Raw genomic sequence first — 25,329 nt, 5'->3', positions numbered from 1 at the left:
ACGCTATCTTGTGTTTATAAGATCTTTGATTATGACACTGATGCATGTTGAGGAATGTTGCATATTTTATGTCTTGGATTATGAATAATTTCACTTTCAACTACGGAGCAATGCTTTCATACGTGCAATTGAACAATTATATTGATTCATTTTTTTGTTTTTGTGTTTAGGAATCAACACTGACATAATCTGTATGGCAGAACAGCCTCTTCATGCCACCCCTCTGTTCAGGGTATGTGAATTATGACCTTTGACCATAACATTGCATATTATGTTATATCAGTATGATTCCTCTAATTATTTATCCACACTATAGTGTGTTTTTATTTGGAATCAATCATAGTTTTCAAAATGATAGTTTCAATGAACATAATCTTTTAATGTAAACAATGATGAAGTAATGAAATAATATTTTATTGTTGAATAATTATTCTTAATCATTTGTTTGTTTTTTTCTATCTTGATTGTTAATTTCAGTTTCATAGCAACTTTAGTGATAACAGTTTACTTGGCGATGATTACAACATACCTCATTGGGTTAACCATAGCTTCTATCGATCCAACAATCAACGAAAGAACAACATTCCTGCGCTTTCAACATTTACACCTAGGATAAAGTTAGCAGAAAGATTGGTATGGCAATGCATAGTGTACTTAAAATACTGTCTCTGGCACAAGTCTATGACCTTTCCCTCTATAGTGCTTTTCTTGTTTTTCATTTCATGATTTCATATGAAACCGTGTCCAGACCATCATATTTTATTTTACAAAAGTATGTGACATGCCTAAATATGGTCATGATGACATCACATCATGACTATATATGGGCATGTCATCATCATGACTAATTATGGGCATACGAAAGTTTGTTGTCAAAGAAAATTTGATAATCTGGAAAGGACTTAACAGTTAATGACTCACCTCTTATGGCTTCTCAGATACTAAGGTGTTTTAAGATATCTACATCACATATCTTGTTTAAATTTGGAAGTGTCTCAGTTTTACAGATTCTTTTCACTTTCATTATCTGATTTCATTATATAAGTTTAGATTTTGTCTTCTATATTTTGTCTTTTTGAGGGAAAAGATATGAAATAATTATTTTCTGTGCTATCGCTTTTTATATTTAATAACTTTTCTCAAAATATTTGTAAATGCCTTTGTAAGCTAGGTAATTTTTATTGTAAATGGTATGATATTCCTTGGGGAAAACAATACTGTACACTTACTGACGAGTGCTTAGCCAGTGAGCTGTCCGACCGTCTTTTGGACGGCCAACAATTATTTATGACAGCCACTTTTAATGCGACGGCTTGGCCATCTCAGCTTGGCATAGCCTAGTTTGACCTGGTCTCTCTTTAGCAAATTCTATATATACCTTCTTTGAATCTATAGAATGTTGCATTAAACTAAAGATAAATCATATTTACGGTTGATAAAACAACCTTTAGGCTTATTTAATGAATTTTCATTGATTTCATACTGACATTCGGAGGCTAAACCATTGTCTACCCTGTGAAAGTTTCACTTACAACACGCGTATGTCATGTGAAAAACATATTTATACCCCACTGGATAATGGATGGTTATAAGTCTGCCACAACGCATGCACATGGATCTGCAAATACAGTACTTGAGATTCAGTTCCCCGAGATACTTTTTTTTTCATAACTCCCTGGTTATAATTAATTCATAAAATACTGTAAACCATTTGTTGTTAACATAACAAGTTAAATTTTAATAGTCAACAGTAGACCTAGGCCTATACATCTCTCGATTCTCAGGACATGGTGTGGAATTTCCACTAGACTAGGGCGAGATGAAGATGCATATGCATAGTACAAAAAAAGTAATGTGAGTAAACAACCATAGCCGTGCGCAGTTTATATCTATAACTGAAATATCTTTGTGATAGCTAATTCGACACTAATTATTTAAACACTGTTAAATGCAATCTAAAGGTCATAATTTTCTATTTTTTGTCTTATGTAGGGCTCCTTGGCTGTTGCTATGTGACAAGTCCTTTGTCTTCCCTTTCGTATGGCCTATTTTTTTTTTTTTTTTTTCCCCTAAACCCACTTACTGATCAATAATTAAAATGATCAACACACTATGTTTACTTATTATAGACAAATATTGACAAGAGTGCAGATGAGTTACCCCCTCTTCAGCCAACAACTGGTAGAGCTAGCATGTCAATATTTATGGATGCATTTGACTCTTGGGTCGATTCCTATTATGATGAGCATGACGATAATGTTTTCAAGATACCGAGTCGACGTACTTCGAAATCAAGGTAAGTGTAACATTGGAGAGGGTGTATTTTACCTTCCCCTCATAACACTAATCTAAAAATTGCAAAATGGTCACAAAAGGAAAAGATGGTATTCATGTAATTGATGGATACAATATATCTAACTATATGGAGGTGTCACTGCACTTTCAGAATCTGAAATCTGAATAAAGTTTTATCAAGGACATTTACAGTTTTGCCAGTTCGGATGATTTTGAGACTGGCCTATCCAGTTAACTACTTATGGATCTGCCTTTTTTCAAAAGGTTATACTTCCTTTAAAATTTTGGCTTTGTATAAATTTCCTGTAAAAATATTATCCGAATAATAGGAACGATGATTGGCCTACCCGTCGTGTTGGCGTACTAAATGCTCAGTACGTTCCCAAAAAGTCTTGCAAGTGATTCGTGAGGGAATTGCACTCACAAACTCCAGATAACTAGCCATCGCAATGGCATTGCTACTTAGGAATTGGATTCATCACTAACCACCAAGCGCAATCTCGATGGTCGAGTGGTTAAGTTACCAGGTACGGTAGTTATGTGGATGTTGTGGGTTTGATTCCCTCCCGACTTACTTGCAAGATTTTTTTTCGCGAGTATTTGGAAATGTACCGAGCATTCAATACGATAATACATCAGGTAGGGCAAACATTGTTCGTAATATGTACAAAAATTAAAATTTCTAATTGCTTTTTTCAATTTTGAACACTTGTAGCATTAAAAGTGTTCGTAGTCAGTTCGGTTTGAGGGACACATCATCCAAAGACAAATTAAAGGTAAGTTTTGAAGTAAATTGATTAAGTTAAGATGTGTAATATATAGTTCATTTATATACAATTTTTAATTTTCTTTATTAATAACATTCTATGAATTGTGTTTTGTCCAACATTACTTGTTATACTCAGTACATTCCCAAACACTTCAAATCATCCAAGTAAATTAAGTGGTCTTCCTGACTCGAAACACCTTTCAAAATTTATAATAACGATAATTGTTGTTGATTTCCTCTTTAAAGTTAAAACTTATACACAACAGAAGTTTTAAAAAGCAGATGTCATTGAATGATTCAACCTCTAGTTCAGATCAGAAATCCTCACAGGCCATACCAATCCCTGGACGAACCAGGGTTGTATCATTTTGCAGAAAGGATGATGGTAATATAAAAATTATAGTATTTTAAATATATTACAGTAACATCTCCCAATTATGAACCTCCCAAATACAAACTTTCTATTTTATGAAGGCAGTATGTGTCGATGATGCCATTACAAAAGATGTTTTCCATTACTATAAGTATAACATTTAGAATTGGTTTAATATTTATAAAAAAATAATGTAAATGTTTAATCAGACAAAAAGAAAATGTTTAAACCAATAAATCAATGTAAAACTTCTTTTATAGTAAGAAATATCAAACATTTTTGCTTTTAGGTAGTTGCAGACCCCACCCAAATGCAATTCAGCATAATGATGCTGCAAGTTATGGATTATTTTCATACCTTTACCTTTTACCTTGTACCAGGGTTAAACCAAAAACTTTTCATGAAAAATGCAAGAACCTTAACATATGATAGTTTATATTTATTAATTTATTTCTCAGAAATTTTTAAAAGTCCACAAAATATTTCACATAGTCAGGAAAATGAGAATGAGGACTCTGAAGGGCTCCCTCAACGGTTGATCGTTGGAAGTGCTAGTGCCATACACTGCTTTCCTAATATCAGTCCAACAAATACACACAACAAACGAGCATTGATCAATCCTTTTGCCAAATCCTGTGCTGCTATCCGGTTGACATCTAATCGACGGCGGTGGACACATACATTTCCACAAGGTAATTTTTGTTTATTTAAAAAAAACAGTGGCTATTGTTGCACCAGTCCTAAACAAAATCTTAATTCTTATTGGCTGTTATTTCATATGTTATTGTGTTACAGGTACAAACCAACAATCCCAGTATAATTAGATGCAATTACAAAGAAATAAAAAAATAAAGAATTAAGTTATTAATATGTATTTAACATTAGATAATATAAATTATTATCATTTTTATTAACATTATTATTGTGATCATTGGATAGGACCTTCTGGAGAAGCCATTCAACTTCATCACCGCAGGCGGGATGGTACAGAATGTTCAGACGATGAGCAGAATTTAATGTTAGAATTGAGCGACTCAGGTTCAGGGCAACCTCAGGGAAGAATTCCGCACTCGGGTAGTGGTGCCGGTTTACCGCATTCGGCAAGTGGTATTAGTCTCAGTAGTCAGCTATCCGTATCCAGTACGGCTAGCGTGGAGACAGTCCAATACAGAGGACCACCAGTCGGACCTGGTAAGATTTCTTCTGAACACTATATCTAGCCCCATTTTGGTAGCCATATTAATCATAGTTACCATCCAGAATATAGTAGGTATGTAGTAAGTATAAGGTAGGACTTGCCCTGGTACTAATCCAGTTCTCCCAAGTCTCATGGAAACCAGAGAGGTTCCATACTTTTGTGTTTGTCTATTGGAATTCTGTTGATCATGATCAGGGGCGGATTTGGAGGGGGCCCCGGCCCCGGGGGCTTCCCCTTTTGGAAGGTAAAAAAAAAAAGAAAGAAAAATAAAAAGTTGATCGCACAATACGCCTCAGAGGTTATTTTTGGGCGTCTAGAATACAAAAGGTTATCTCAATCGGTCTCACTTTATTTTGTAGGTATGTTAATGTTTCATGATTTTGATCTTCTAGGGAACAGTAGGCTTGCTTGGATTTGGGGTGCAACAGGGGAGCAAGTATGGACACCTTTTGTACAGACAGGTAACTTATTAATATTGGGGTTTAGATCTGCTATGACAAGCAATATTGCGATATTTTACTTGATTTATTCAACATTTATACTATTCCTGTACAATAAATAATAGATTAAGCAAGAATTTTTTGAAAATCATTGATTGAATATTCTATTATTGGTTCCTATTGACAATAGGAACCTTTCCAATGGAGATAGTGTCACATGGTACATCCATGGTGCGCCTGTGCATGTGTGTGTTACGCCGACTTTGTAAACAGGCAAAGATGAGTGTCCAGAAATCTGTACGCTATGAATTTTCTTACCCAAGCTAACTTGGATATGACATTGTGCCCTATTTATTGATTTTCTATTTTGACAAAATATTAATACCATAACTAAGGACAGACAACACCCCCTACTCCAGAAAAGATACCAAATTGTGTGGAAAGACAAACCATTTATGGAATGTATATGGCTTTTGGTGTCGCCGAACTGTCAAATGTGATAGATGTTCCTCTGAGGACTGTCATGGACATCTCTGGAAGCCTAGATAAAACAGTACACTGAACATAGTACAGACAGAAAACTTTACCGACATTCCAAAACTTCAATTATACACTGTATTCCTCAACAAAACTATGAAAATTTGTTATTTGGAGTCTCATTTTATTGTTCAATGGCTGATTTTGTTGACAACTATTTACGAAACTATCAGATGTAATTTGTTCATTACACAAGTTTTTGTGGACGATGCGGTGAGGTGGCCTGGGGTTAACAGACACCATTGTGGCTGTGACGCTATTGTGATTTTCAACGCCCCCCCCCCCCCAAACCCAGCATGAAAACTTTTGAAAAAAAATTGAAATGTATTACGTTAATAGCAACCACGGTCCCCATCGGGGGTCTGGTTTTTTTTCAGGTGTTGATTGGAAGTCAATAATGGCAACAGCTTGTCTGCCGATCACCACTGACTACTATCCAGACAGCTTCATTTTAGAGAGAGACTACATGGAGAACCAGTATGATGTGTCACCAGATGAATTGGTCGGACCTAATGTCTACTCTTTAGAAAGTGCTTTTATGGAGTTAGTCTCACAAAGACTAATGCACGTAAGTAAAGCCAATTTAAATATTTGTTAGAAATAGCCTTGTGCTATTTGTAGTGTAATGGGTTTTCTGGCATAAATTGCCTTATTTTTAAAGATACTTAATTATCTGCTGTACCATGATTGTTAGCCTTGCGGTCTAGAATTATTGACCATAATTCTGCCGGGCACTCGCTGAATCGTATGGCGGTCATACGGCCATCATATAATGAATTTAACTTCGCTCACCGTGAACTCTAGACAATGTGACACTGTCTGCTGATTGTTGACAGCAGTCTGAACGGATCGTCTTAAAAAAAACGATCAGTTGCACGCATGTCATGGTGTTGCGTTCTTCATAGAATCACGTTGGCCGACGACCATCTGGCATATTGAGAGCCCGGCTTAAGTAACAAGTTTGGTAGAGCTCCAATGTTAATCAGCATTTTCTTAACTTCCCATATTCTTGCAGGGTTTTCAGATGGTCATATCACCTCAGAATGTCAAGTCGGGCCTTCAACAGAATACTTACCGTACCAGTCATCATCTTGTCACCAATGTTGATCGTGATGAGTATGTGCTCAGTATTGGCAAGATTTTCCATCGGATCTCATTACATAGAAATGATCGTGTCATCAAAGTGACCATGTTCAAACCTAGGTATAGTCTTTTTTAATTTGATGAAATTAAAGGATGCAGAGAGTAGTGGAGGGCTGTAAGCCTAATCTTTTTTTTTTTTTAGCGTTTATTCTAATGTCCCAGAGTGTTAACCCATTCCTGCATAATTGGTTGTGAATTAGTCCCAGCGGACAAGCACTTTCTTAATAGCTATATATCTTACAGTGTTCTACATGCTTGCAAACTGTAATATTGTTCAGAAATTAAGTTAATTTGTGAATTCTGGAGACTGGCGTCCCGAATTTGGTGTTTACCAAAACCAAAGCCTTCCAAATCATATTGGAATTAAAAGACCTTATGTCAATGAACTGTATTTGGAGTGTGTGTAAAATATGTATACGAAAAATTGACATGATACAGTATTTGTTTTTTGTTACTAGACATCCATTTGTACCTCGAGAATTCTTGTACAGCTACAAGATTTGGCCGGCAAAAAAGAATAATTACGAGATGGCCGTTGTGGAATTCCATCATGAGCAATTAGAACTTTTCAACTGGAATTATATGGACAATCACATCTGCTGTAAGGGTGTGGACTATGATCTCATGGAGGTGAGAGGCAATTTTAGTCAAACAGTCAGTCCAATCAGCCTGCCACAGAACATTTCACGATTGAGTGCATGTCTTCCAGATTTTGCCATCAAGTGCATTTGTTATATGTGCTTCCCAATCTCCTTTTAGGTCTTTCCTTGCCTCTCCTGCATTTAAGTGTGCTTCCAAAATTAATTCTCATGTCTCTATGTATTTTTGTTTCCATCTTAATATGTTAAGATACATAGTCAGTTTTCTGGAACTTGCAGCTTTCTGCAAATTCCTTCATTTGTTACTTTGTTCATTTAACTTTAATTATTCCTCATTAGCATTTATGCTTAGTGCACATGTTTTTATTAAGTATCCATGTATCACATAGTCATGTAAAGATCTTAATTAGTCTAAAGAAAAATATTGATGTAACTATCAATAACATTTCATCTCTCATCTCATCATTGTTATCGTATTGTTTATGTTTTTAGTCACTGAAATTCTGGCGTTCCCGTTTTCTTCTACTGCCCTCATCTTCTCAAGCTGTCCGCAAACTTTGTGAGTCGCCGGGTACACCTTGCGATGTTTTCTCACTTCATTGTGAGACAGAAAACCAAAACCTCATCGAGGGTTTCTTCAAATTTATGAACATCCTTAATCGTATCCGTCGTCAAAACAACTCGAATAAAAAGGAAGCTTCTAATAAAAAGGTAAAATTTATGTGTCAAAAAGTAAGGTATGAAATTTTATTCATATTTTTTATTAATACAATTAATGGAGTTTCTGAAATAGAATGATAGCTTGCTTTGCATTGTTCCTATTTAACCTTTAGCGTTTACTGAAATTTGAAAGATATACCATCTGTGTGGAGCTAAACAATTAAAAAAAATAAAATGCAATATATGAATTGCTTATTTACAGTGGAACATCAATGTTACATACAGTGCTCGACCAAGTTATGTATGCAAATTGGAGAATTTGTAAAGTCAAGGTTGATTCATATTCAGTTTTGACAGTTATTGGATTTGGATTGGACAGATCAAAGAGAAAAAGCACAAGACAGGGAAAGAGGACAACAGCAAAGAAAATTGGATTTAAAAAAGTAAACTAAATCACTATCAAAATTGGTTTCCCAAAAACACTGAAAAGCCAACAAAAGGAGTATAAAAGATAAATATACATAATAATAATAATAATAATAATAATAATAATAATAATAATAATAATGAAAATTTGTCTAAAAAACATATATAAAATTAAAATATGAAATTTAACGTTTTTTAGCTTTATGTGGATTTTCCCACAGGCAGTATATCTTTCGAAAAATCTCACCTCTGATATGTTTACAATGTTTGAAACAATGCATATTGAAATTTTTGCTTTCAAAATACTGTAAACATTTCTATAGTTGCTGTTGTTGTTGTTTGCATGTTCGACCTTGTTTCTTCTTGTGCTTGTAGAGAAATAGTGGACATGCAAAACCTACAAGGCGTGCCAGTTTGACTTCTTTATCGGAGATCCGACAGAAAAATACCATGCTTACGAAACGACCCTGCAGTCCTGTTGGTAGGGGTGCAGACAAGTCCACTCGTCACCGTGTTGGGTCTCTTGAATACGTAAGATGGGACATTGTAGATATTAAATAATAGGGATTTATATGTGGTGTACAACATATATCAAAACCAACACATTTCAATCACAACCTATTAATTGGACTTTCGTGTTTAACATGTTGACTGCCAGACCTTTGTTTTAGGTTTTGTCCCATGTGCCAAAACAAGTATACAAGTACAAACATACTTTCTTCCAATGTTATCAAGTCACATATTATCAAAATGTTGTGCCTAATAAATTGGTGGGAAAATAGTAGGGAACAAGTAAACTCGTCGCTGGCCATGGGACAGTAATTTCTATTGCCTCTGCCAATTGCGAGTTTTCACGTCCACTTTTTGCATGGGTTGGTATATGTTCAGAGGATGCCCCACTCGTGCAGTCTTCTTTACTGCCGGCAACATAACACAACAAACATACATACGTTATCGTCTAAGTGTATCTTCCCCGAACTATCAGTGGTACTAAAATGTATGTAAGTAATAAATGTAAGTAATAAATGCTAGAATGTTACCCCAGTTTTGACAGGTATAGTCATACCAAGCGCCCTCAGCAACACCCGTGGGACGAGTATATTCGTTGCTGGCAGCGAACGTGTTAAGTGCTTCATAGTGGAACGATGGTATGGTGGGACAGGTGCCTGCCTTCCACTATTAGAGTACTAGGTCTAAATCCTGTAAAGACCAAGGTCTTTTTTTTTCTTTCGGCTAAAAAAAATTTATCCTATTTGGTGAGTATACTTGTTGAATGATGAAGTTCTCTAGGGCTGAATTATGCTGGGATTTTTTTTTTTTTGTGTGGGGTAGTGATGGAGTTGTTATTTTTTCCTGTACATCTTATTTCATGTTTAAAAAGATCCTTGAGAAGATACTTGTTGTGGAAAGTGTTATAGAAATATGAGACCATCACCACTACCATGCTTAATTAATGTTGCCAGCCAGTTTAATGCACCAAATTTGCTTCATTACTAACAGTGTTAGTAATTACTTTTAATGCAACAACTTTGCTTCATTACTAACAGTGTTAGTAATTATTAATAATGAAATAATACATTCATGCTAGAAAATTGTGCTTTTAAAAGATATAAATTACATGGGTGTAGGGTGGGGGGTGCAGGGACGCACCTCCCATGGCAGCAAATTAGTTCCACTGAAATGGGTTAAAAAATACTAACAATAACCAATTAAAGCCAGGCTCTGGAAGAAAAAAATATTTGGATATGTTGTACAACTGATTTTTCTAAGACACAAAAAGCATATTTGACGAAAATCTCAGGAACGGTTATGATGCGATACAGATTTTTGAATATTTAAAAACTGGGTGGAAATGGGCGCATTAAACCACTCTTTTTTCCAACTTTTTCATTGGAGTAAAATTATATAGTACTGTAGTTTATGGTTAAGATGCCTATTTTCCAGAGCCTTGAATGTTATGGTTTAGTAGTTGGATTTGTAACATGTTTTTGTATGTCAACAGAAATAAACTAATGATTCATTTCTGGTATTAGGATGAAGAACCTTGCTACAGGTCATGTGATCAGTTTCCACGTTACAAGGCATTTGATGTACTAAGGATAAATAACATTTTATCTCATGTTTTATTTTTAAAACGTTGAATACTTCTACTTTTGTAGACATCAGATGCTTATAAAAGCCTATTGGCTTCACAAAGTGCCACACCCACCAACAACAACATTGCCACTGAGAGACCACACCTTAGCCTCAAGTCTCCTTTGGAGTATATATTAAATGCCATGAGAAACTCAGAGTAAGGACTAAGAGATTTTTTGATTCAATTTATTTAATTTGCTATAAAGCATTGAAGAGAATTCATAATAATAACTGATTTAAAGGAAGTAGTTTACTGTATCATGCTTTGGTTTTTTTTTAATTATTATTATTATTTTTATATTTTATATACAGTTTATGTTAACACGCCCATAACTGTCAACAACCAAGTTCATAAACTTTCTAATAAACAAATTTCTCTCCAGGCGGTAGAGTGTTTTGTGCTTCAAGCTTTTTACAATAACCACCTCATAATTAATACTGTTTATGTTATGTAAACAAGCACTCAAAGAATATTGTTGCTCAAATTTCTCACGTATATATCAACCGCGTGGAAAAAAGAGCTGTGAGCAACCAGTACAGTACAGATAAGATATGACATTGGTTGAAAAACTATATACTTATATATATTAATAATCTAAAGCACTCATGGATTGATTTTTGCATATTCTAAATTTACAATGTTATAATTAGTATTATAATGAATTATCATGATTTAATTAAACTATGGAAAAAAATGTAACATATTATTCAACATTGATTTGAAATAATGCATTTTGAATTTTTTGTAGAAGTGGCTTGAACTTCTTGCTTCCAGACAGTAAAGGGTTTCCTCCACAGTCTTTCATTGGTGCTGATGCTGTTCAGTGGATCCTCCACAATCTAGAAGAGGATACACTTGAGGGCGAGGCGGTGGAGCTCTTTCAGGTAAAATTCAAACCAGTTTGTCAAAGGAAACTGGCTATAATTAGAGGTTTTGTTATCCCATTAGAGAACCAATCCGCTGAGAAAAATTCCTGTAAGATCTCGTTTAAAAAAAATAGCTTTTGCTATCCCCTTTTGTGTTCCCCCGAGAACCAGACTCTTGGTGACAGTACAGCCTGTTGCTGCGGCCTTGGCACGCACTTGTGCTATGGTGGTACGATGACTGATGTATGGTACAGTATGGCTAGTGCTTGGCCTTGGACAAAATACCTTGATTATGTGAAAAAAACATAACACATTTGATTGAAATTGCTATCAGTATTAACTATGATGATTTTTTCAAGGTAGTATTATAATCATTTGATATAGAATTTAATCAAATTCCAGTTTCTGGTTCTCAATTCATCATCCAGGATCCAGCGGCTGAATATCAGGTTTCGAGTGCAAAAATGATAAAACTTGACCTAAACCGGTGACGTCATACACAAAAAAAAATACACTTTACTTGGTGGATTGGTTCTCGAACGAGATAACGAAAGCTTCTATTATTCTTGTTGTCATCATCATTATATTGTTATTCTTTTGTTATTACTATTATTTTTATTATTGATAGTGCCTACCCTTCTCAATATGTCAAATTGGATTATTATTTCTCACTGTAGACTATGATAGAAATGAAATTAATCCATCCTGTGGGGGACAAGTCCTGTGCGTCACATTGTAATGGTTACCATTTCTTCTACCTGAGGTCACCAAGTGAGCAAACTGAAAGTAAGTTTATATCATTACTATAAAAATTGTAGCATCCTGTATAATTCTATGTTTACTTTTGCACATATATCATTTTTTTCATTACCTTGCAATTTCTAAATAAATAGGCATTCATATGTAACTATGAAATTCAAACCTGTCAAGTAAATACTTATTCACCAATAGATGTATGTGGGTATGTATGTATGTGTATATGTGTATATGTATGTATGTATGTATTTGTGGTTTGTATTTGTATTTCTTCTCGAATAAATGGTGGCCTTCCTGAGAATGCCTGTCTTGACAACGGTTTGGAACTTGAATCTGACTGGACGAGGAAAACGCCTATTACCATTGAATGTGAACATTTATTTACTACTTCTAACTCTTTTGAACATATTTCATATAAACAGATTCAAACCACAGCTAACAAAATTTTTAAATAAGAATATACAAAGGAAATTGGAATCTCCATGTGAAGGGCCTCACTGTTCAAGGTAGATTCTTAATACTTGATGTCACTGGAGGAGTCACACTACCACTGGAAGAGTATTGCATATAATCTTCAAGTTGGAGTCTTAAAATTGCTTGTGTACTCTCTGTAGGTGACACAAAACACAAGGGTAAACCTTGTAAGATGGGCCAAAAGCCGCATTTGACAAGTGTCGAAATGGTGGAAACAGAGAAGCTCTCCACCATGTTCTAAACTTCTGTTTCAAGTCCCTTGAGCAGGGGCACTTCATGTGGAGACACAACAAAGTTCTTGGATATACTGTATGATTAAAATTCTTACCATGAGCTTTTTTAAAGATCCCTCTCACCCATTGATAAACACTGACCTTGAATCCAGAGCCGCACCAAGTACAACCACCATCCCAATAGAATTCACCACAGCATCTCTCACACCAGACATTTTCATTTACTGGAAACATAATGATCGTAGAACTCGCTGTTCCTTTTTCGAACCTAACATAATAATCCGCTCACACTAAGAAATCTAACAAATAGTTCCCTAATACAAGACCTGTGCGACTCCGGATTTTATGAAAAACTAATCGCTCTTGAAACAGAGGCTTCATCTCGAATGAAAGTGTAAAGAGATATGAGGCCATACATAAATTGTGCAATAAACAAGTCCGCTTTCCAGAATTCAGAGACGATGTATCTAATCTTTGAATTATCTCCTAATTCTGTATTTATCGTGCTAACAACGAACTGTCTTGGATGAATCCACCTTACCTCTCTGTGCAATAAATTCCCAATTTTTTTCTTTTCTAACTTTGCCTTGTCTTAAAATTCTTAAAATAATGCTTTTTTTAATGGCTTAAAAATAATAATAGTGTAGTTTTTAATAAATATATTTTGTATACAATTTTTTAGCTGTTTTTTTTGCAATGTGAACTTCAGTCTTAAATTAAGTGTGGCCAAGTGCTTTCTATGTAATTCGAGCTTGTAACTTCTTGCTATATGTAGTGTTGCGCAGTATTTTTAAGACAAGTGATATGTGCCCTCAAAAGGGGCAATAATGTGCTATAAAATTGAATGAGTGTATATTCATTTTACAGACAACTCCCCCAATATATCAATAGATCTTTCACTTCAAAGATATCTATTCGAGGTTGCAGTGTCTTGTGATAGTTGTTACGGAGATGATATGCCATCCGCACTATTTCCATGGAGCGAGCAGGGAAATGATTTTGATTCATCAAAGCTGCACCACGGATGGGGAGGTCGTGAACGTTTTATGGCCAACGAAGGTAAGGAAGTAGAAAGGACAGCACCAGTGAATCACAAATTCACTAGTGTTCAAAATTCTTTACTGAGACATGAATGGTATAATTTATGTTTATATTAATTAAAGAGGACAATATTTTTTAATTAAAGCTAATAATTTATTAAAATATATTAAAAGTGAAAATGCTCCAAAAATTGACAAGGACATTTTATTCTACTTTTCTCTTTTATTAAAGCATCATCTTTAACGATATAAAGTAAGCTATTAAAGAATTAAAAAATTTTTTTTATCTCAACACAACAGCTGTTAGAAAACTGTTTTGAACATCACAAAATACTGTCTTTTAATTGGCTTGTTGCTTTTTGATGTGTAAGAATTGAAAATAAATAATATCAAATATTTAATTGAAAAATATAAAGATGAATACAGATAGGGGAAGCCAGTTCCAGGAGATCTGGTCTATTCAGTTTTCTTTCCACGCTGAATTGTACTCTTTTGCACATGGTTATAACCATGGCCAGCTGACTTCACCAACACAGGTACATACATGAATTGGCGGGAGATGGATTAGTATCCAGGAGATATTTGCTTGTTTATGAGACACTGCTGATTTCCAGTAGACCTCGCAAATCCTGATGATGATTTTTCTGCTGGATATACTCCTGTACTATAATAATAACAATATTTGAGAATTCGTATAGTGCTCTTTACCGGAGTCTCACAGCACTTTTTAAGTATTATCTATGGAAAAAGGTTAGTTTTAAGAAGAGATTCAAATTGAGAAAGATTAAAAGAATAAGGGTATTAAATAATATAACTTTATTCATTGTTTTTACAGATCCTTCCAGCTTATTTAAAAATGTTATCATGGACTTAAGCAACAGTAAGACTGATAGACCAGAATGGTGTCACGTTGCTTATCAGCAGGTCTTCAATCCAAGTCAAGCATTTGAGTTGAAAGTTCAATGGCTAGTCTCTTCTTCCAGCATGTTGAATGAACTGGTTAGCATAAAATTTTTCTTTGGGCAGGCAAAACGATTTTGGAATCTGAGTTACAATTATAGTTTTTCCGTCATTGATTTTCTCTTAGTTAAAAATTGATCATCGTTTTTGCTACTTTTTAATTAGCCAACTGAATGGATTGTACGATAAATATTTTTCATGAGTATTGGTGAATTATTATTATGAACAGTCTGTTATAGGTTTGGTTTCAAATCTGTGCTTTTGTCATTCCTTGGCTGATTTTGATTTTTGATTTTTTTTTTTTGATTTTGGGCTATTATGTCAGAAAGCATATAATTATGTAAATGAAGCTACACTCCACACCACAGCTAATTACTTTGATGGATAGATCAGGATGTTGCTATTCATATTTCAGGAGGGAGGATTAAGGTTGTCTTACAATAGATACCCTGTAACAAAGACGATCACTTTGATGGACAGCACATGATATATTTTTTATGCTACAGGCAGGATTAATTTGAACCTTTACAGCCAATCCACCGGATGTATAGCCCAGGATATTTTTATTATTATTTATTATTATAATTGGTAGGATTAATGTAGACTTCTGAACATGCAGAAAGAAAATCAAACATTTTGAATGATCAATAATTTTTCCTTTTCAGCTGCAAGGATGGTCAAGGAAGGCTCAACAGTGTGGGTTCCATCTAGTTCCTGTACCATGTGACCCATTTTACTTCCGTTTTGAAACATCAGACCCACTAAGTAGCCCGCTTTTTATTGAACTTAATGTTCCTACTGTTTTTGAAGGTGACAATGCAGAGGTGTCTCAACTACAAATAGCCATACTTGAAAGGTTTGTATAAAATTGCTTCCATTTTTTAGTTTAAACTTTAGTAAGTTAGTTTAGTTTAGTTTTCATGATCTGTAGTAGCTTTGGTCCTTAATTATAAAGATAAAGATAAAGACATTTGTTGATTTGGGACCACAGAAAAGTGGTCTTTAATTGGAGGTGGTCTTTAATTGGAGGGTATTTAATTAAAGGGAGACTTGTAATAAATAATAGATATTGGATATATTTATGTCACTGGTGAAGAAATGATAATGTTATATCAACCCCAGTTGTGCATACTTGCACTTATTTTGTGTACACATGTGGATAGCTTCTTATTAATCAACACTCTTTACAAAGTTTCAATGAGAAAAAGCCCAGGGGAGGTATTGCATTTGTGGAGGTACATTTTTTTGCATACTTGGTAGCACAAGTGTCAAAGATGATCGGTTGAAATTGATAATTCAAGTGTATTGTATACCTGGTTAGGCATAACTTGTTTACTTGGCGGCCTGGTTTGGTAGATCAAATGAAGTATATTCTATATCTAGCCACAGATATTTTTAGTATGATTAAAGACTCAGTCAAAGTGTCTCCACTACATGGTTTTACAATCAGCACGAGTGAGAAACGACCAATAGTTAATGCGCAGCTCTGTAACAAGTGCGATGTGCATTGCCATAATACCATCAAATACAATTAATTTTTCTAGATTTGGTTTCATTCCGATGAAACAAGCATCTCAAAATGCTTATGAATCTTCACTTCTGCCGCTGGATTACTACCAATTTGTTCATGTGTCTGGGGGAGCTTTTGCTGCAATACGCTGTTCCAGCAGCACAAAAAAACCTGCTGAGAGGTATAGTTTTACGAATTCACCATTTCGCCGGAGTCTTAGTCGGAATTCCTCTGACAACTTACAAGATAGCGGTTCGCAGATCTATAGCAAAGATGGCAGCAACTCTGACTTGCAACTAAAGCGAGACGAGTTGAAACGGGACGCTGAAGGTAAAGTTGGATTCTTATGGGTAACCAACCATCTGTTGACTAAACGATGGCGCTCTCTGGGGACAGGATGTGAGAAATTACCTGCTCGACTACTCAATGATTTCAAGTTATTCTGTTCGGATGGGGATGGAAGGCTGCAAGAGTTTTGGCAAGGTCACACAAGCTGAACTCTATATAAATTCATGAAGGATAGGTACCAGTATGACCAAATTCTGTATGGAAGTGTTTAAAATAGTCACATTTTTGTATACCCTCAAACTGTTATCAATTTGTATTCTTTATTCTTAATCACAAGTGCAATCTATCATCCATTTATTTATGATTTTCAACACTAATATCTTTTAATAACCAGTTAACAGTGTCATATTATTACTGTAGATTACAGTATCATGATAATAAAATACACAGTTATGGTTGTATTCCATCCACAAGAGAATAATTTGACAAACGATTACTGCATGAAAAAATCGCCTTCATGCAATTTTGGCTCTTGAGAATTTTCATGATCACAATTATTACTGTGGAGTACAGTATCAGGATAATAAAATACGCGGTTAATATGGTCGTATTCCATACACACGATAAAAAATTAGTACAGTACACAAATGATTACTGTGTAAAAGAATTACCTTCATGCACTGTCGGCTCTTGAGAATTTTCATGTGCCAATCAATCAATAGTGCTGTAGAATAATAATTACAGGTACTTATTTTTGGCTTTTGTATTCAAACATGTTAAATAAAATTTCTGACAATCACATTTATTAATTTTATAATTATCTATTTTTATATTCATTTATGCAACTCCTTAAACAGCTTGTTATTCACAGTGCAATAAATGATCTGGTTTGAAATGTAACTGAAGTATAATCAACAGTATTACTATTCATCTTCACAAATCAGGGTCCTTGGAAATTGAAACAGCCTTCCACAGTCCCACGGGAAAGTAAAAAGTTCCCAGAAAAGTTCCCATCGTCGATGGCAGTCTAGATGGATCGTCATTAAAAACGATCTGTAGCGCGCGCGTAGTCACGTTGCGTGCTTCATAGAACCACATCGGCCGACGACCCTCGGGCGTAGCGAGTGCGGCTTTAAAGAAAGATTATTTAACCAGATCCTCCCTGAAGTGTCTTCTTCCAACTTGAGATCCGATGATCAGCAAAACAGTGACCTTTATGATTTAAAGCAGTACTGGAGTTCCACGCTATTTAGAGTCAAAACCTGCTATGGATGTACTTATTATGGAAAAATAAAGAAAATATTTCAAGCCAAACCAAATAAAAACAATCAGATGAAAAAAAAATTTATATAAATAGTTTTATTGAAAAAGATGAATATCCGTAAAATAATAAATATTTATGTTTTATTTCACATGGCAATGTATTATAACTTATGTAATACTGAAATCTATAAATAGAGATGAATATAATTTAAATATATTCATATTGTTTCTTCTTTATTTTATATTTTGCTGCATGTAATATTGTCAGCTGATTTGTGTGCTCAATGCCCCATTTATGATCATATGAAATGTAATCAAGTTTGCAATTTTTTTATATTAAATAAATGAATAAAGTAGCAAATGTAGAAAGACTTTTGCTGTTTCTTGTTTGTTGGTTGATTGAACTAGTTTCTAAAAATCCTTGCTCAAATTGTGGAAACTTCGTGCAAGTCCAGATTATGAAGTCTTGATTTCCAGATTGTAGCAATGATAATAAAATAGCAAGCTCTTTGAATCGGAATTCTATCTCCAAAAAGTACTACCAGGAACTAGAGGGCGCCGCCCAAAAGAACGTAAAGGTCGTTCGTATAGAACGAATGTCAAACTCTATCAAAAGCGCATAGAGGTATTTTACATTATGCGCTAATAAAATTACAATTATTATTATTCGAATTCTGGAATTATAATAGGGCGCCCTCTACCTCGTGGTAGTACTTTTTTTCGTTTCATTGCGTGCCTGAAATTTTTTTATTTATTCAGGTATAAAAGAAAATATACAAACAGCAGCCAAAGGCTGAAATGAGTGTATTTACAAAAAACAATATATTAAAAAATGCAAGAATATTAAAAAATGTTATATACAAAATTGCAACCCATCATGCATAGCTCAAAAAAACTTGAAACTTGCTCATTTTTTTTAAAACTTAGCTCAGATCCCGTATGTGTTCAGTAGTTCATATTATAATCTTGATGTTATAATTTCTGAAGATCGCACTAATAAAAGAAAATGGCAAGAGTAGGACAATTTGAAGTAAATCGCTCCAGTAGTTGTTGAGTTGTGCACCTGGAAGGACACACCCCCGTGTGCAATTGCAATATAAGAAAAACAGTAAAAAATAATACATTTTAAAACTAAAGAAGAAAAAGCACAAACAGAACTGCAAACGAGCAACGAAACAGAAAATGCTCAAATTGTTGATCCTTCTTGCTCAGCTCAGATCATAGACAATACTCGGATCGGTAATTTTATCACGGACCTATTAAAATAGGTCCATGATTCTAGTATACAAAGTTGATGCTTTGATCAGGAAGCCCTGTTGCTCAATCCATAGACATTAATGTTGGTGCTTAGATCGAGAGCTTTTTAGATTTCAGTATAGGATCTTGAAACTCAGACCTGCTCAGATGGTGGAACTTTCTTGCTCAGGTGATGGCGACTTCATGTTAATTCTGACCAGGCCACTGTGTTTTCGTTAAACTTGCGTCAAGTTATTGAATATAAAGTCATTTGGTGACGTCAATTGTTTCTTTAAATCCCGTCATTTTCTCGCTGATTTCCCATAACCGTCTACCGCTTGTTTCATCTGCAGCGTGTGGGGAGATTTTCTGTACTTTACAACCCTTGAAATAACCGCCAGACAAATGAGAGATGTTGTCTGCGATGGCGCAGTGAACAGAGGTCTGCGATCCATCATTCGCACTTTTAAGAATCCAAAACTTGATAATCGGTGTCATGAATTTAAGAAAAGGAGACCAATTTCGCTTTATATCTGTATCGATGCACCCTGTAAAAGAAAATATAAGAATAATAGGCATAGATTAAAAATGAGTAACCAATGAGTGATAATCTGTTTTTTTGTATGTACAGTAGTTTATTACAACTAAATGGAACCAAATATTGTATTTGGGCCTCTTTAGCTTGCTTTTGTTACAACAATACACATTACATCGTCGATTTGTATATCGCAAATATTTTAGACATAAATCATGCCCACAGCGCGCCTAACCACACGGTACGGTAACTTGCGCGGTTATATGACGTGCACGTGGGACCCATTAAAGTATGAACAATACTGTACCTGGATGTAGGGAATACGCCGTCACTTCCGTGTTTTTTAAACGTCGACTAAGTTCTTTTGTGAAGACAACGTTCGCGAGTTTACTGTGTGAATAAGATGATATGCGTCCTTTATTTTGATTCAAATTATCAAAATTGAGTCGTGTCATTTGATATGCATCTGATGATACGTTGATTATCCGGCTCGGTGAACTTTCCTTGAGTTTCTGTAAGAGGAGGTTGGTGAGCAGAAAATGGCCAAGATGATTGACTCCAAACACCAAGTCATAGCCGTCCTCTGTCTGACTAGATCCATCGTTTACTACTCCTGTGAAATGAGCATAGGTTGATTTTTATTTTTTAATGCACGCTCCATAATCTTAACTTTCCCAAGTCTGGATGGCTATTTTTTTAAACATCTAGGCCTATTCTTATGACGATTTGTTATTGAGATTAATAAAAATATTTCATTATTTTTAATTATGATGTAATTAACTAGCAATAAATTAATGAAGGTCATTATCTTGTTTCGGTATGTATTTTTCCTAATTTTTACCCCTCTGCAACTCTCTCTTTTTTCTCACCCGCTCGGTACACTAAATAAAGATCGTGTAATAATTCATATCGTACCAGCATTATTGACCAATATATCAAGCCTGTCTTCCTGTTTCTGTAGTCCTTCAGCGAAGTTGCGAATAGATTGGAAGCTGGCTAGATCCAGTACTCTGCAGACGACATGCGGATTATTGGTAGTGGCACGTATATCTTTGGCAGCGTTTTCTCCCTTTTCCTGATTACGACATGCTAGGATGACTTTAGCCCCACGTTTGGCTAATTCAAATGCAGTTTCTTTACCAATTCCGGTATTAGCTCCTGGAAAAAAAAAACCACGACATTCACGCTAATTTAATGTAGGACTATAATTAATCTTGATGCTATAAGAATGATGTTTTTGCTTTACCTTCGGTGCTATCGTACTGAATACTCGTTCCCAAGTACTGTACTTGCGGAAAAATCTCGCAAGTGATTTGGGTGGGAAGAATTGAACCCATGACCTCCAGATAACTAGCCCGGGTGTATTACACACTAGACCACCTCGCTTGCTACTTGGGGATCGGATTCAACACCGTCCACTAAGCGCAAGTTCGGGAACGTATTGAGTATTCAATACGATAACACGTTAGGTATGGAAAAAAAACCATCACACCTATTACTAATCCGCTGACGCAAACAATCGCCCATCGGAAAAATTATTGATGTTAGTTTTGATTCATATTGCTTGTTTGGTATTCCTACTTATTTAGGCCTAATAGTAACTGTTACAATGATAACAGGGGACGTCAGAAAGCAGAAATAGACAAAAAAAAAAGAACATTCAATTAAAGTCGAATTTAAACCCACAATCGAAATCTCCGAATTAAGCTTGAAATACTGTACATTGTTTGTGCTTTCTTTATTTAAATTAACCTCATTGGCCAGAGTGTTTTCACTCCATTATGATTTATTATGTAAACAGCCACCGAAAGTGTAACCGTTAAATTTTAATTGCTTCCATTATCACCTTTCGGTTCGGATCAAACGTTGATACTTCCGAAAGGGCAATTCCAAATACAATTGGGGAAAAATCGAATACTATTGGTCCCTTCCCATTAGCTAATACTTAGTCATATTATGCCTTCTCATTTAGAAATAAACCCGCTTTGTGTTTGCAAACTATGTTCAAAAGCACAAATTCCTTTTTAATGACTTGGTAAAAACACATCACATAAATTTCATTAGTAGAAAATGATACTTATTGTTCACACTCAGTTTTTATGACGCATTAGTCATCATTATGTATAGTATAATGTTAAAAAGTATTTCTCGGAATCGAATCTTTGCTGTTCAGCAACAAAGGAAACAATACGATAAAACTTTAACCTATTACGCAATTACTTCCGGATTGAGTGTTTGACAAGTGGCTCATAAGTCCGGCGGCTCTTTGTTTTTCAGTTTAATGTATAATTGTCAAACAATGGCGGCTATTATTTGATTGGTTGGGAGTTTTCCCCTCAAAGCCTGACTATTCAAAGTAAGAGATTTATCATTCTGTACGGATGACGTTGTAGAGTCTCACCGACGATTACGAACACTCCACAATGGAAAATATGTCTCAACAGCCCGTCTAATTTATGAATTTTAACTGTAACTATTTTATCAATTTATTATCCATTAGTTTATTATTATTATTATTATTATTATTATTATTATTATTATTATTATTATTATTATTATTATTACTATTATTACTATTATTACTATTATTACTATTATTATTATTATTATTATTATTATTCATCACCATCATTATCACCATCGTTTTTCTGCATTAAAAGATATTGAGTGTTGGAATTTGGGTTGTAAAATAAAATAGAATAGCTACCGTATCTTGTCTGTGGGCTGGTAGGAAATGGGCGGGGGAGTGTTAGTTGTTTTTTTTTTCATAGGCATTTTGCGTTTTATTACTGCTAATGTGTTTTCAATTTATTTTTGCTTTTCGTAATTTTGTTTGTATTTAGTTAGGATTTTCGATTTTGAAATGTTTTATTAACGGTTGGGAAGAATGTATGGCGTAAGAAGGGAATTGGGAGTGGGGGTAATTTGTGTCTCGATGTTGTATGGAGAAGGGAAGGGGGAATTATGATTTTGATGTATCTCTTAGATTTGTCATGTTTTGATTTATGTTAGTTTTTTCTTTTCATGGACGCACCGTTACACACGTGTGCCACTGTTGCAAAGTGTCGATTCCATATATAGAATATTATTATTATCATCATCGTCATGCATCATAATTGGTATTATTTATTATTATTATAACTAAAATATTATTAATTACTTTGGCCCTTGAATACAATTCAAGATAACCTTGCTAACATGGATTGACGCCCACCTATGTACACTGTAACTGACTAGACTAGACCCTTTCTTCTTGTCCATCTCCCGGGCGCTCTCTTTAATCAGTGAATAACTACTACTCACACTAGTTTGATTTATTGTTTTTTTAATACAAACTTAATTTGACATTTTTACCCCAGCCTAAATTAGTTCTTAGTTTGTTCTTTATTTGAAAGCAATTTCGACCTCGGTGTTCTTAAAAAAAGTGTAGACCTACTCCATTACATCTTTCAAAAACATCTAAAACGAGAAGTTTCCCTATTTCTAATATTACATATAGGCCTTGTGTGTCTTTTCAATGCGTTTTTTCGTCATCATTATTATTTTATGTTCTACCTCATTTTTTCTTTCTTGATGTCTTTTATAGGCTTACCTAATGAAGCATTACAGTTGGTTCACCCAACGGTTATTATTATATTATAGTAATAATTCTTTATTTACTTATTATATTAGTTGTGTTCGATCACAATTTTAATTATTGCTTTATGTCTATACCTGTTTTATTAGTCTGTTTCGTTGGGATTCTTTATTTACCTACATCCCCAGAAAGAATGAATACAGTATTTAATTTTATGCCGCATTCGCAATACCACAGTTCATTGGAGACCTTAACCCGAGGCCTTGGGCTAAAGCACGTTTCCCAATCTTTACTTTTCTGTGAATGTCGTCGAGGGAATTGCATTCCTACACGCCAACACATGGGCTGATCATATATCATTCCTCATCCGTTCCTAAATTCCAAAACGTTAACATTATCGCTATTGAATAGATGCATATTAAAAATGTAACCGTTTCCTCGTATTCAATACTGTAAATGTGCTTTTACTATGCTGGAAGTCAAGGATATGGTAATGATCGGGTGACGAAGGTCATATACTTAGGTCATTGTCAAGATATTATTATAATCTGACCTCTGCCCCTTTTGATGAAACAGACAATATCACAGAACCCGCTGTAACAAACAAAACAAATTTTGACGGAGATACATTTTCGTAAAAACTGAAATTCTTTACACTACAGGTCTGCCTCCAAATTACATCATCATAAAACTTTTGTGTTCTTGTAATTGGAGACTTATTGGTTTCCACAAATTGAAGAAACTGCTCTGTGCCCCAGGGCCCGGGGATGGTCGCTGAAAAATATTAACATATCCGTTTTTAGCCACTAGCGGAAGTATGCAATTTTATACCTTCAAGCCAGCTAAAGGAACATTACCATCTCTGCCAGAGTACAGTACAATACAAACATAAATAAATTCCAAAGAGGTTACGTATCGTGAGTGGCCTGTCTTATGACACATGTCTTTCAAACCCTCTGGCCACACGCTCATAATATTTTCGCGTTTTTTTTTGTTGTTTTTTTTAATGTTTTCGTAGGCCTAATGTCACAGTGTAAATGAGGAACGCATAGAGTAAAGTATAAACTTGCTGAGTGAACTACTGTATACAATAACAACTTTTAAGCAACATGATTAATTTTAAATTTGCCATTCCATTGATGATTTTCTAGATGTATATCTTAATCGGTTGTCATGGATACACAGACGTGTAGCTATGCTTAAGGGTACAACATACAATAAATAAAATTTGCAGTTCGTTATACTATTAATATAAATTCATCTGAATACTGGATATTGTGACGTTTTGTTCTAATTCGATTATCCAAAAATAACATACGTACTTTTAAATTTGAATTTAAACATTCAATATTCTGTTAATAAAATACAGCGGTGATTCTACATGACACAGCCTTCGAGTAAACTTGTTTTCCCCCTCCACCCATCAGTTCGAAATAAAATAGGCCTAGGCCTGTTAAATAGCAACCCTCCACGAATATCATTTTTCACTTCTATCTATACCTATTAGTTTACATGGAAATTTTTGGACCTGAACCAACAACACTGATTACAAAGTAGGATACATTCCTGCCACCGCATAGGTCGGTTTTACTGTCTATTTTAATTTTTTTTTTTTTTTTTTTTTGTATTCTGATACCACTAAATAGACAATTATATTAATTTTATATGAATTATATTATTATATTATATTCATAAAATAGATAGGACCAACCAGGTCCTCTACTCACAACCACCAAGTATTAAATGAATATACCTACCTGTTATAACGACTGTTTTTCCGATCAAAGAAGTTTGACAATTACACCTGTCCGCTACTTTGACATAGTAATAATAGACTCCAATTAAGAAACTAAAAAGTATACACATTGTAACTGGAAATACCGTAAGCATTGTTACCGTTATTCGTCTGAAGGGTATAGTGAATTAGAAAATGTTGCCGTCCTTTCGGTGAAGATGGAGAAGAAGATCAGACGAGAGCATTCAACTTGCAATGATGAGGAAAATACTGCACTGA

At 34.7% G+C, this 25,329-nt stretch overlaps 2 protein-coding genes across 2 annotated transcripts in view; one reads left to right on the top strand and one right to left on the bottom strand.

Annotated features, from left to right (window-relative positions):
- Nucleotides 1-18,332, top strand: part of LOC117105181 (GATOR complex protein DEPDC5-like) — a 24,039-nt gene extending 5,707 nt beyond the window's left edge. The window contains exons 9-28 of the mRNA XM_033246250.1: nt 171-232; nt 478-633; nt 2,130-2,296; nt 3,011-3,071; nt 3,311-3,449; nt 3,896-4,129; nt 4,377-4,628; nt 5,028-5,096; nt 5,990-6,180; nt 6,628-6,815; nt 7,214-7,385; nt 7,847-8,065; nt 8,816-8,971; nt 10,600-10,733; nt 11,326-11,461; nt 12,121-12,229; nt 13,774-13,965; nt 14,782-14,945; nt 15,572-15,762; nt 16,451-18,332. Coding sequence (XP_033102141.1) covers nt 171-232; nt 478-633; nt 2,130-2,296; nt 3,011-3,071; nt 3,311-3,449; nt 3,896-4,129; nt 4,377-4,628; nt 5,028-5,096; nt 5,990-6,180; nt 6,628-6,815; nt 7,214-7,385; nt 7,847-8,065; nt 8,816-8,971; nt 10,600-10,733; nt 11,326-11,461; nt 12,121-12,229; nt 13,774-13,965; nt 14,782-14,945; nt 15,572-15,762; nt 16,451-16,913 — 3,455 coding nt within the window. The 3' untranslated portion in view covers nt 16,914-18,332. The remainder of the gene's footprint in view (nt 1-170; nt 233-477; nt 634-2,129; nt 2,297-3,010; nt 3,072-3,310; nt 3,450-3,895; nt 4,130-4,376; nt 4,629-5,027; nt 5,097-5,989; nt 6,181-6,627; nt 6,816-7,213; nt 7,386-7,846; nt 8,066-8,815; nt 8,972-10,599; nt 10,734-11,325; nt 11,462-12,120; nt 12,230-13,773; nt 13,966-14,781; nt 14,946-15,571; nt 15,763-16,450) is intronic.
- LOC117105180 (retinol dehydrogenase 11-like) lies at nt 17,525-25,329 on the bottom strand. Its single transcript, XM_033246249.1, has 4 exons — nt 25,073-25,329; nt 20,654-20,896; nt 20,046-20,351; nt 17,525-19,751 (listed from the first exon to the last, which is right to left on the bottom strand). Exons 1-4 carry the CDS (start codon nt 25,203-25,205, stop codon nt 19,471-19,473), a joined length of 963 nt encoding a protein of 320 aa, XP_033102140.1. The 5' UTR covers nt 25,206-25,329; the 3' UTR covers nt 17,525-19,470.

This window comes from Anneissia japonica, unplaced genomic scaffold, assembly GCF_011630105.1.
Source record: "Anneissia japonica isolate Jap-2015-1 unplaced genomic scaffold, ASM1163010v1 scaffold287776_len302883_cov198, whole genome shotgun sequence".
Taxonomy (NCBI): domain Eukaryota; kingdom Metazoa; phylum Echinodermata; class Crinoidea; order Comatulida; family Comatulidae; genus Anneissia; species Anneissia japonica.
Note: the sequence above shows the minus strand (reverse complement) of the source record. Positions and strands in the feature narration are given on the sequence as shown.

Coding starts and splice junctions, on each gene's coding strand:
- LOC117105180 (XM_033246249.1), bottom strand. CDS start 25,205: ATGCTTACGGTATTTCCAGTTACAATGTGTATACTTTTTAGTTTCTTA. Junction 20,352..20,653: donor TATATTGGTCAATAATGCTG/GTACGATATGAA, acceptor CTCATTTCACAG/GAGTAGTAAACGATGGATCT. Junction 19,752..20,045: donor GGCGTATTCCCTACATCCAG/GTACAGTATTGT, acceptor TTTCTTTTACAG/GGTGCATCGATACAGATATA.